At 36.7% G+C, this 12,313-nt stretch overlaps 1 protein-coding gene across 1 annotated transcript; it reads left to right on the top strand.

Annotated features, from left to right (window-relative positions):
• Nucleotides 1-259: 259 nt before the first annotated feature.
• Nucleotides 260-11,628, top strand: LOC127844706 (nuclear GTPase SLIP-GC-like). Its single transcript, XM_052375134.1, has 10 exons — nt 260-429; nt 2,311-2,410; nt 4,922-5,024; nt 5,741-5,848; nt 6,893-7,115; nt 7,710-7,922; nt 8,533-8,727; nt 10,026-10,210; nt 10,536-10,719; nt 11,620-11,628. The coding sequence occupies exons 3-10, from the start codon at nt 4,945-4,947 to the stop codon at nt 11,626-11,628; spliced, it is 1,197 nt and encodes a 398-aa protein (XP_052231094.1). The 5' UTR covers nt 260-429; nt 2,311-2,410; nt 4,922-4,944.
• The last annotated feature ends 685 nt before the right edge of the window (nt 11,629-12,313 follow it).

Genomic DNA, 12,313 nt, shown 5'->3' with positions numbered 1-12,313 from the left:
ATGTACTCAATTTTTCAACTTTTCGCAATTAAAATTGTCTCTTACTGTTATTGTTGTTGTTGTACTTTTGAAAGTAGTTCGAAAGATGGCGACCATTAACCCAGAGATAGATTTATGAAATAAATCGTCTGCTGATTCAGAGTGGTTGCATCATGTGCGCCAACTATCCAACCGGCTCTCATTATATTATAAGCAGACGACAAATGTTGATTCTGATTGGATGATTAAAATTATAATTTATAAGACGCAGGATTTATAAATTGATTTATATTTGTAGCGTACTTCCCCTTTTGTTAAGCATACTGGTGTGAAACCTTTGATATCGAATTTACTTACTGCAGTGTAACCTATTCTATTATACGGAAGTTGCATCACTCTTCAACAGGATTCATCACTGCGCAGATCATTGTTTCAAAAAAAGCAATTTTTAGCCGGATTTTTTTCGAAAAAATCTCGGCTTATAGATTGATGTTGTCGGGCGGGCGGGGGGGGGGGCGGGCGGGCGGGCGGGGGTGGCGGCGTGCTCGAAAATGTTAAAGTTCTTATTTCATGGTATAACTTTGGTATGCTTGGACCTAGAGTCTTCAAACTTGACATGAAGGTTGGCCAGGATTAACAGATGACCACTGGTCATTTCAAGGTCATTCATTTGAAGGTCAAGGTCACTGTGACCTTCAATATAAAAAATGTTAAAGTTGTTATAACTTTGGTATGCTTGGACCTAGAGTCTTGAAACTTGACATGAAGGTTGGCCATAACTAGTTAGTAACCACTGGTCATTTCAAGGTCATTCATTTGAAGGTCAAGGTCACTGTGACCATGAATGTAAAAATGTTAAAGTTCTTATTTCATGGTATAACTTTGGTATGCTTGGACCTAGAGTCTTCAAACTTGACATGAAGGTTGGCCAGGATTGACAGATGACCACTGGTCATTTCAAGGTCATTCATTTGAAGGTGAAGGTCACTGTGACCTTCAATATAAAAATGTTAAAGTTGTTATAACTTTGGTATGCTTGGACCTAGAGTCTTGAAACTTGACATGAAGGTTGGCCAGAACTAGTAAGTAACCACTGGACATTTCAAGGTCATTCATTTGAAGGTCAAGGTCACTGTGACCTTGAATGTAAAAATGTTAAAGTTGTTATAACTTTGGTATGCTTGGACCTAGAGTCTTGAAACTTGACATGAAGGTTGGCCAGAACTAGTAAGTAACCACTGGACATTTCAAGGTCATTCATTTGAAGGTCAAGGTCACTGTGACCTTGAATGTAAAAATGTTAAAGTTCTTATTTCATGTTATAACTTTGGTATGCTTGTACCTAGAGTCTTCAAACTTGAAATAAAGATTGGCCAGTACTAGAAGATGACCACTGGTCATTTCAATGTCATTCATTTGAAGGTCAAGGTCACTGTGACCTTAAATGTTAAAATGTTAAAATTGTTATAACTTTGGTATGCTTGGACATAGAGTCTTCAAACTTGACATGAAGGTTTGCAAGCACACTTAGATGACCACTGGTCATTTCAAGGTCATTCATTCTAAGGTCAAGGTCACTGTGACCTTGAATGTAAAAATGTTAAAGTTTTTATAACTTTGGTAGGTAAAAATGTTAAAGTTCTTATTCCATGTTATAACTTTGGTATGCTTGTACCTAGAGTCTTCAAACTTGACATAAAGGTTGGCCAGTACTAGAAGATCACCACTGCTCATTTCAATGTCATTCATTTGAAGGTCAAGGTCACTGTGACCTTCAATGTTAAAATTGTTATAACTTTGGTATGCTTGGACCTAGAATCTCAAACTTGACGTAAAGGTTTGCAAGCACACTTAGTAGACCACTGGTCATTTCAAGGTCATTCATTTGAAGGTCGAGGTCACTGTGACCTTGGATGTTAATATGTTAAAGTTGTTAATACTTTGGTATGCTTAGACCTAGAGTCTTCAAACTTGATATGAAGGTTGGCCAGAACTAGTAGATGACCACTGGTCATTTTAAGGTCAAGGTCACCGTGACCTTGAATGTAAAAATGTTAAAAAATAAAAAAATTGAGATCAAACTTTCCTAATTGTCAATTCAAGTTCATATTTGTGACCTTAAATGTTATTGTTGTTCATGTATATGCATGCATTCAAAACATAACACAAGGTTTGCTCATGCCTTGAAAAGTACTTACATTTCATTTTGACCTTTGAACAATATTTCAGTAATTTAAGTATTGCATTGACAAAAACACGAAAGGTACTTTCCTGTCATTTAAATCAAAAATCCGGCTTCAATGCGGTCATCTCCGACCGCGGAACTCTTGTTATTGCTTTATTGTGAATATTTGGACTTTTGGGTTCCGAGTAAACCGTATCATAGCAGATTTTGCTTTATCTTTACTCTGTTTAACAGGGGTTTTAAACGGTACAGATAATTTCGATAAATATATAAAGATACATTTTTTCCTTTGTTGTGTTGACCTACTTTCGTAGTGCCGTAGCGTCACTTCTTAATTTTTCACTGAATATTTCTGTGAGCGAATATTTCATTTATTATGGGTGATATTCGCTTTACAGCTGACGAATAACGTCAAATATATTATTTTATTGATTGGTGCGTTCATTAATTTTAATCAGCATCCCTTTTATCTTTGTTTTTATGTATAGCGTGGTTGACCTACTTTCATAGCGTGGGTACGCTAATTTGATAAGATACCAATAGCATCTCTTTTGTGACAAGGATTTGTGCAATGTCTACCTCAGTTTTGTTGCTGGGGCACTTGTTTGTTAAACGTTTTCACTTCTGGTGTGCCTCAAATCACAAACATAATTTAAATTTATCCTCCAATAGGATACAAATTTACTGGCATGGTGTAAGTGGAGGAATTCTCCTAAAAGTGCATTATTTTTGTGTTCCGTGATTTATTACTAGTCAACACCTTTTTACTTGCTTATGATTTTATTTTTGTGTATTTGTCTGCCTTAGCCTTTATAGCTAGGGAAACCTGTAAGTGTATGAGTGTATCTCTACACCACACGTATCTATTTTTTTGTTGTTTGTTATGAATTCCTTTTTAATAGAACTCTCTTTTTCCATGCGCTCTCCATTTCCTCGGTTGGACTGGTTTGTGGACTTTGTTGTTCATCCAACTTTATGGGACTATGTTGCATATATTTACTGATTTCTTTTCACTTATTTGCTTACGCTTTCAACAATTAATAAATGTCGGTTAGAGCTTCTGCACCAGCCCTTTTCAATCCATTTATTGTTGTCTAGTTTTTCTGTCCCACAAATGAACTAGGAATTTGGAGAGCAAAAAATATAAAATTATAATTTATAAGACGCAGGATTTATAAATTGATTTATATTTGTAGCGTACTTCCCCTTTTGTTAAGCATACTGGTGTGAAACCTTTGATATCGAATTTACTTACTGCAGTGTAACCTATTCTATTATACGGAAGTTGCATCACTCTTCAACAGGATTCATCACTGCGCAGATCATTGTTTCAAAAAAAGCAATTTTTACCACCATCCCTCCCCCTCCTCCATCGTCGTTATGCTTTTTGTTGTGGTTTATTTACATAGTGTCTTTCCTGTTTTACCTCAATTTTGTTGTTGTTTTGAACGTTTCATGTATGTAATGCAATGCTTTATTCTTGCATAATATTTTGTATGCCAAAATACACTGTTACTGTTTAAGACATTACCGCAAATGATCGGTGACTGATTAGATAATTGATTGCACTGTGTTATCGGATTATAAGCAATACACAGTGCACAAACACATGGTCAGCGTGTTTATTCTACGTATGTCTGTCAATAAACCGGGCTACCGCTCTTATAGATTTATAGTAGCCCGGAGGGCGTCAGCTGGAAAATTTCAGGAGCCCGATGAAAAATTTCGGTAGCCCCCGGGCTCCGGGCAATGGATTTGTGTGACACTGTATTTTTGCAAATATCTTAAGTTTTTGAACTCTTTAGTGCATAAAAGACAGTTTTTCTTGTGCCGATATCTTAAGGTGTAAGAATAAATCCTTTAATACGGTTGAAATCGGTGAAAAAATTCACGTTGCGTGAAGCATAATCGTGCGGTATTCATGGAAGTTTTTAATAAGAACACAGGTTTATTAAATAAAGTAATTATGATGTATTTCACATGGCCATAAGCAGCATAACAATCTGTTCTTTATTCACTGGTTGAAATTCTTAAAAAATGTTTTAAAAAGTGATTTGGAAAAAAGCAGCCCTTACAGGCGTGTTTACATCCATTAACGTTTAATTGTGAACCCAACAAAGTCCCGTGAGCCAGCAATTGAGGACGTACACAGCACTCTAGTTTTACGCAAATCTGTGTTGACTGCAACACTTGCTTCACAATAAGTGTATGTTTGTTTTGATAGTCGAATAAGAACGGGATGCATGTTCAAACAGGGAATACTACCAAGAAATAAAGTATTGTTAAGCAAAGAAAATTTAAAAACAATTTGTAGCCCCTAAATTGTATCTACACTATATGCATGGTTTCTTGTGTGAATTATCTGTTGAAAATCCTAAATAGATCGAAAATATATGGACATCTTATAAACCATGTAAATTGTTTGAATCATGTCTAATCATCGATATTGAATATTGAAAATAAATACAACATAAAGATTGAGGCCATTTGTTGTGAGAATCAACAAGATTTGCATATATTTTAAGATAATATATTATTAATACGTATATTATCATGCTTGATCCTTTATTGCCCTAATTCTTCATTTCATTTCAGGTGTTGCAAAATCTTAAACACGAATCAAAACTAAAATGGACTTTTGAATACTACTAAATGGACTTAAAATTAATCCGTAAATTTCTTACTTTCCTACACAGCTATAGCATGTGGCAGCGATTTCTTAAAATTAATCCGTAAACTTCTTACTTTCCAACACAGCTATAGCTGTAACAAGTTCTGAAATGGATATCTACAACCGTACAGAGCTGGCACGGACAAAGGCCCATGAACCGATGTATTCCATTGATAACGATGTATCAAGGTCTGTATCTTGTATTTGTTGTTTATTTATATTATAATAGCATCGATTAAGATAACTTTCTGTTGACAAACATATCTTGTGATAAACATGTACATGTATTCAGAATATGTTAAGTGATTTTTTAAATATTAGAATTTCGTGATTTCTTTTCAATTCACAGAAATATTTTATTTTTAACTTGAAAGTATGTCTCTTGTAAATGGTCAGATTCTTGCCACTACATTTTATTCACATACAATTAACATTTCAATAATTGTTAATGTCCAATTACCGAACACAAGTAAAGTAAGCATGAATAGAGGCATTTAAGAATTGTATAACATTGACAAACGAATTCAATGCCATCAAAGTCACGATGATTGCTATTTCTTTTGTTTAAAGTCGTTTTTCCCGTAATTCTTAGTGTGTTTCTGTTTACTAGAATAGTATATACATGAGCCGTGCACTAGGAAACTGACCCTTATTGCATGTGCTGTAAGTGCCGCCCTCGATTAGCCTTGATAGTCAGCACAGACTTATTAGAGATAACGATTAACATTTGTATGGTAGTTATTTCAAAGGAAGACGTCCTAGTAGAAATCCAGTGTATGCGAAAAGTGTCGTCCCTAGTGTACGGATAGCGCAGGCTAATCTGGGATGACAGTTTACGCACTTGCATTAAGCCTCGTTTTCCCATAGCGGCGCTCATATTATCATACATATATGTATCGCCACAGGAGTTGTTTGCCTCTACACAGCTGTCGTTCACTGCTGGTCGACATCAAGGACATGTTCAACATGGAATATGCTGCCCTCTCCACCGATGCTCGTGTACAGGCTTGGAGGTACTGATTGTTGTTAGGTCACAAATAGAGTTATGTGCATTGTACTATAAAAATATTAGTTACTGCAAATTATCAATTTGTTTCTGTGTATTTACTCTATATGCGAGTGATAAAGCTACCGGTACATGCATCATAGCAATAGTTATCATTATTCCAGTTATTAGCATCTGCACAGGCACATCCTATGTGTTCAACAAATTATTTTCGTTATTTTTTCAAATTTTGGTTCCCTGCATGTAGTGTTTATCCTATGGTTATTTATTCCTTTAGACATCATTGATTCATGTGTGCATGTAACTTTTTTAGACTGCCTAATAAATATGAAAAATAACTTAAAAGCTTCCAATTATACTCATTCTTAAGTGTGTATAAAGTTCTTTATATATTTTGTCTGGAACCCAGGGACAGATTTATCAAATTATAACCTTAGTGTTATAGTGAAGTTAATTATCATAATACTAATTATAAAACTAATAAAAATTAAATATGTTTGTTTTTTCACCATTTTGGGAATGGTGCTGGTGCACTTTGGATGGGGAAAAATTGCAATGTTTTGACTAAACTTGTGAAAGATGTCTTGTTTTAAAAATTAAAAATGAGAATGTTCAGTGTTATATTTAATAAGGTTCAACCCATAAAGCTGCAGATGAAAATGTGGCTTTTTATGCCCCAGATCGAATGATCAGGGGGTATATTGTTTTGGCCTGTCTGTCTGTCTGCCATTGTATGTGTGTGTATGTTCCAAAACTTTAACCTTGCTCATAAAATGAAAACTCTTGGGTCATTGTTCTTTAAACTTCACATGTGCATGAATCTCGTGGAGATCTACAATCAAACATGGTTTGAGGTCACTAGGTCAAAGGTCAACGTCACTGTGATCTTTACATTCAAAATATAACACAAACACAGTTCTTGTTTATTTTGGAAGGGGTGGGAACCTTCGATTGGGTAAACTATATACTTTTTGACAGCGCCAATGAGGCCGAATTCTGGCCCAAAACTTGTTTGACTTTAAAACAACAATAATACTTGACATATAAACAGAAAGGAGCTGACCGACATAGAGAAGAAGCTCATATTCCCAAAGACAGTGATAGCAGTGGTAGGTGAAACGGGGGCGGGGAAGTCCAGTCTGTTGAACGCTCTTCTAGACTGCAGTGTGCTGCCCACCTCTGGTATAAGGGCCTGTACAGCTGCGGTGGTGGAGGTCGTACAGAACACCGACAGCAGCTTTTTTGAGGCCGATATCGAGTTCCTGCAGACAAAGGTAGGCACAGTTTTCAGACCTGTGAGCTTGTTTTGGTTCGAAGCTGTTTTACAAGGAATGATATAGGCTGTTTTTAATTCCTTTTTTAATTATCTGTCATTTGAATTGGAATCAGATAGATTAAAAGTATTACCGAAATTGATTACAGTGCTCAATTGTTTAGGCTCATTGTTCAAAAGTCCCAGCTAAATTGGTATAGCTTGCTAAGAATTCTTTAATTGTACAATAACATATTGATTCATCGAAATTCGGAAGTCATAGCTCATATTTGCTTTTAGATGGATCCCTGTCAGAGTTATTGGGGTCAGTTGTTAAAGGCACGTTCTTGGAAAACTGAGCTTAATGCATGAGTGTTAACTGTCCTCCCGGATAAGTCTATGCAGAGGCTAATCAGGGCAGATATTTTCCATTTTTATAGAATTTTGTCTTTTAAAAGAAGTCTCTTTGTAATAAAAATTCAGAGTAGTTTGAAACTGTGGTCCCTGATTAGCCTGTGCGTATTGCACAGGTTGATCTGGGACGCCACTTAATGTACATGCATTCAGCCCAGTTTCCCCAAAACAAGGTTTGTATAACCATTGTGTCCGTTCTCAGGAGTGGTTTGATGAACTGGAGGTGCTCCTGAAGGACCTGACAGCCCTGGACGGGACCATCAAGAAGGGAGTACTTAACCCCGATTCTGATGCCTACGCCTCGTACTGTAAGGTGTTGGCTGTCTACGGCCGGGTAGAACCCCTCCCAGTCCTCACCAGAATCACCACGGTGACACACTGGCTGGGCAAAGTGAATGTGCTCAAGTCAGATAATGTAAGTCCATGTTTTTGGTCTTGTCCATTATTGTACTGACTTGTATAAAAATGTTCATCACGATGGCCGTAGTCCGGAGGAAATAATAAAACAGATGATCTTTAGAAGAGCTACCATCTCTATGTACAGCATGTGGTCGAGGCTTTATAGTTCTGCCTAGGCGCTAGTGGGTACTGAATTCTTGCAGGATTTGTTTGGCGGTTTTGTCGGTTCCTCCAAAAGGGCAATTTGATGAAGGCTTATGGTGGATTTTCTTGTGCGTGTGATGATCTTGCCTTGTTAGCGTTCATAAAATGATGACCTATTGTAGTCTTTGACAGACGATGGTAGACACAAGTTACTTTTTGAGTTATGGACCTTTGTTTAGTTTTATAGATATGTATTGTCCAGATTATAATTCTTACTCTTATTTGTCACAAAGGTTAGTCATTTAAGGTGACCGGCCATGTTTCTCGTTATGTATTTGGCTACAGACAACCTGCTGACGCATAGACTTTTAGTTTAAAAAAAGTATACATTTGTTGACCTGTATGGTCATTGATTGCATGTGTAATTCAATAATTTATGTTTATCAGTTGCAAAATGTACATGCAACTTATGCAATTTTCAGGCAGAGGATTTCCGTCGTCAAGTAGAGACGTTCATAGAGACGCAGGACCCGGGGTCAGGGGGTCAGTACTGGCCAATAGTGAAGCACGTGAGACTGAGACTCCCACACTGTGACGTCTGCAGCAGTGGTGCTGCTCTTGTGGATCTACCGGGTGTCAGGGACTCAAACGCTGCCAGGGACCGCATTGCTAAAGAGGTACCTTGGTTTATTTTTAACTTTTTTGAAGGGAATGTTGTACAGATGTTTCTTTACTGTTTTTTTTGGCCTATTTCAAAAAAGTTACCAATTCCTTAAAACAAAGACAATGTGAAATATATTGGGTAAAGGCTGAACTAATATTTGTGGTTGTTGTGGTTTAAACACTTAAAATTCAACCATCATACTATTACAACACTAGCTTAAAGAACTTGCGTTGTAATTTCTATGTTAGTTTTTAATTTTTCAATATGTATGACAGAACAGTCAGAATTCAAATTGTACTGGAAATATTGCATAGTTGAACTTAAGTAAATATGATATTTAAAACACTTAAATCCTCAATTTTGGAGAATTTGTTAGCAAAACAACAGCAACACTATTTTCCCAATTTTAGGCAAAACACAGCTATTATCCCAATCCAAATAGACGGGCCAATTTCCATTCCCACAATGTTGAAAGAAAACACTGCAGGTTAAAGTGACACGCAAGAAGATACAGAATGTCATGCGCAAGAACCATGTCCCTTGATCAAAGGTCACTGTAAAATGTCAATACTTTGATCAGCAAATGATGGAGTTTGAAATGCTTTGGCAATATTAACTGGTATTTTTTATGGAGTTTAGGGCACAAAACCAGTGCCGATACGTTAGTCACTATTAAGGGTCAAATGAAAAAACAAAACATAGTACTGAGCATAACAAGGCTTTTCAAAGCAGTAATTTGGATGAAATTACAAGCCAATTGATTGGCACATAAAAAACAAGTCCCTAGGTTGAAGGTCAAAGCTCAAGTACAAGAGTAAAATAATTGGAATTGATTCAGACCTTGTTGGGTCTGTTCCTGAAATAATATTTTCTGACCGCAACTCTAAGACATTTGCAAAACTTTCGAGTCAATACCTAAAAATGTGTTGTATATTTCCAGTATGCCCTATGATCTCTTTGTCTATTGGTTGTTAAGGGTACGATTATTTTCTACTCTATTCCTTTAATGTCTTCAATAGTATTAGGGAAAGAGCTCAGCTGTGGTGTCTCGCCAGAATAATCTGTGCAGTCTGCACAGGCTTATCAGGGATGACACTTTTGGCCTAAACTGGATTTTTGCTTAGGAAAGACTTCCTTTAAACACAAAATACTGTTATGGCTTAAAGTGTCCCTTAATAGCCTGTGCAGATTTCAAAGTTGAATCTGGGACGACAATTTTCGCACATGCATTAAGCCCCATTTTCCCAGAACAAGGCTCATATGAGGTCTTATATGAACACAAGAAACTAAGAATGTTTTTGATACTTTCAGTACCTGAAGAACTGCTGCACTGCAGTGTGGGTGGTAAATAGCATTCCTCGTGCCATTGATCGCAAGATGGCCAATGATCTGCTGGGGGAGAGCTTTCATCGTCAACTGGTGATGGACGGACAGTCTGGCAGCATAGCCTTCATATGTACCAAGACTGATATACTCAATTCATCTGAGATCATCAGGTGGGTTTTATATGCATTATTAAATGGTTGTCGTAAACAACATGGATGCCATTAGACGTTGTCAGTTTTCATGATGACATGTTTTTCATGTGTGGTTTAATAAGTGTGGCCACAGAGAAGGATAAACGGTAATCGATCATGTGGGTTTTAGTTTTGCATGCTATTTAATACCCAGTTAATATTTTGTGGGGATATTTCAACTGTTAGTCTCTTATTGAATTAAGAGTTTTGAAATTTCAGTATGTAGGGAAAAACCATGCACATTTTTAAAGTCCTATTGATACTCGATAATTTGCTGTGATTTATGGATTTAATATTTTCTAAGATCGCTGAAACTTGACAAAGAAACAAAAGAGTTGAAAACAGAAATCAAAGCACTGGAAACGGAAAAGGCAGACCTCGACCTATCTGTTGCTAACAGAAACCTAGAGCATAAGAGGTTACAAGGTACCATTAAAGAGCTGGAAACGGATGTGATAGAGTCTCAACAACAGGAGGCCATCCAAAAGGTAGGCCCACTATTGAGCAGGGTGAAGGAAAACTACCATTTGTTTAAACAAATCAACCTGTAAATCTGTATTTTGTTTTTATGAGTTAAGCCAGTTGATCCACACACACTTTTCCTGGGCTAGCCTGATAAGTGATAACCAATAATAAGTGTATACACGTTTGTCAGGAACTGACAATACATTTGTCAGGAACTGACAACTGCTCTAGGTAATAAATCTGAAATAGGAGGAAAAATACAAAATAGAAAGGATTTTACTACCAGTCCCCACACAAGCTATGTCGCCGGGCCAGTGGTTGAGCCTGTAAGTACTACATTTATTAAATTGAATCTTCAATTCAAATGAAAATGTAAGGTCATTTACCAAGGCACATAACTCTGACCTGCAACGGAGCAGAATGACCAGCAATTTTACAGAATAATGCCCCTTTTGTACTTTTAAAATTAGGATTACGTTTGTGTTTAATAATTAACAATTTCAATTTGTATTAAACAATCTTGATGAAACTTTGATATTGCACGCTTGCATGAAGATTGCATCCTGGGCTTGTTGGGTCAAAGTCACTTGTGTTAATAAATAGATAGGTTCTTTAAAAGAACTTCAGTGAGGATGGAGATTTTTATGAAAATGTTTGTGCAGGTAGCTTTCATGCTGTTTTATTGTTGGATTTGATTTTTTGGCCAGTAGTGTCAAGTTAATGTGACTTACAATGTCAAGGCTTTAATACTGATTTATTGTTGGATCGGATTTTAGGGCCAGTAGTGTCCAATGTGACTTACAAGATCAAGGTTTTCATGCTGTTTTATTGTTGGATCGGAATTTAGGGCCAGTAGTGTCAAGTTCAATGTGTCTTACAAGATCAAGGCTTTCATACTGATTTATTGTTGGATTGGATTTTAGGGCCAGTAGTGTCCAATGTGACTTACAATGTCAAGAATTGAATTAAATTCCTTCACCTTAGTTTGGATTCAGTGTTAATGCCCCCGAAGAAGGGCATATAGTGATCGGACTGTCTGTCCGTCACACTTTGCGTTTAGGTTTCAAAAAATGCTCATAACTTCTATGTCGCTTCAGATAGCAATTTCATATGTGATATGCATGTATATAGGGCCAAGGCCTTTCCATACGCACACAAATTTTCAACCCTGTGACCTTGAACTTAGGGTCCGCGTTTAGGTTTCGAAATTGCGTTTAGGTTTCAAAAAAGGCTCATAACTTCTATGCCCCTTGAGCTATAACCTTCATATTTGGTATGCATGTGTATATGGACAAGGCCTTTCCATACGCACAAAAAATGTGTTACCCCCTATACCTTAACCTTGAACTTAGGGTCTGCGTTTAGGTTTCGAAATCTGCGTTTAGGTTTCAAAAAAAGCTCATAACTTCTATCAAGCGTTTATAGGGGGCATACATCATCCTATGGTGACAACTCTTAATTTCCTGTAAATGTATGAGAATGTTTGTACATGCAGACTTAGCCTGTGATTGCAGTTTGTGCCAGTTGTATTAATGTCAATGTTGCTGAAAATAGAACAAATGTTTTCTATAAATAACTTTGCTTTAAGCTATAATGCTGAATGTTTTCTTCACAGTC

This window comes from Dreissena polymorpha, chromosome 9, assembly GCF_020536995.1.
Source record: "Dreissena polymorpha isolate Duluth1 chromosome 9, UMN_Dpol_1.0, whole genome shotgun sequence".
Taxonomy (NCBI): domain Eukaryota; kingdom Metazoa; phylum Mollusca; class Bivalvia; order Myida; family Dreissenidae; genus Dreissena; species Dreissena polymorpha.
The sequence above is the reverse complement of the archived record's forward strand: the minus strand, read 5'-3'. Positions and strand labels throughout refer to the sequence as shown.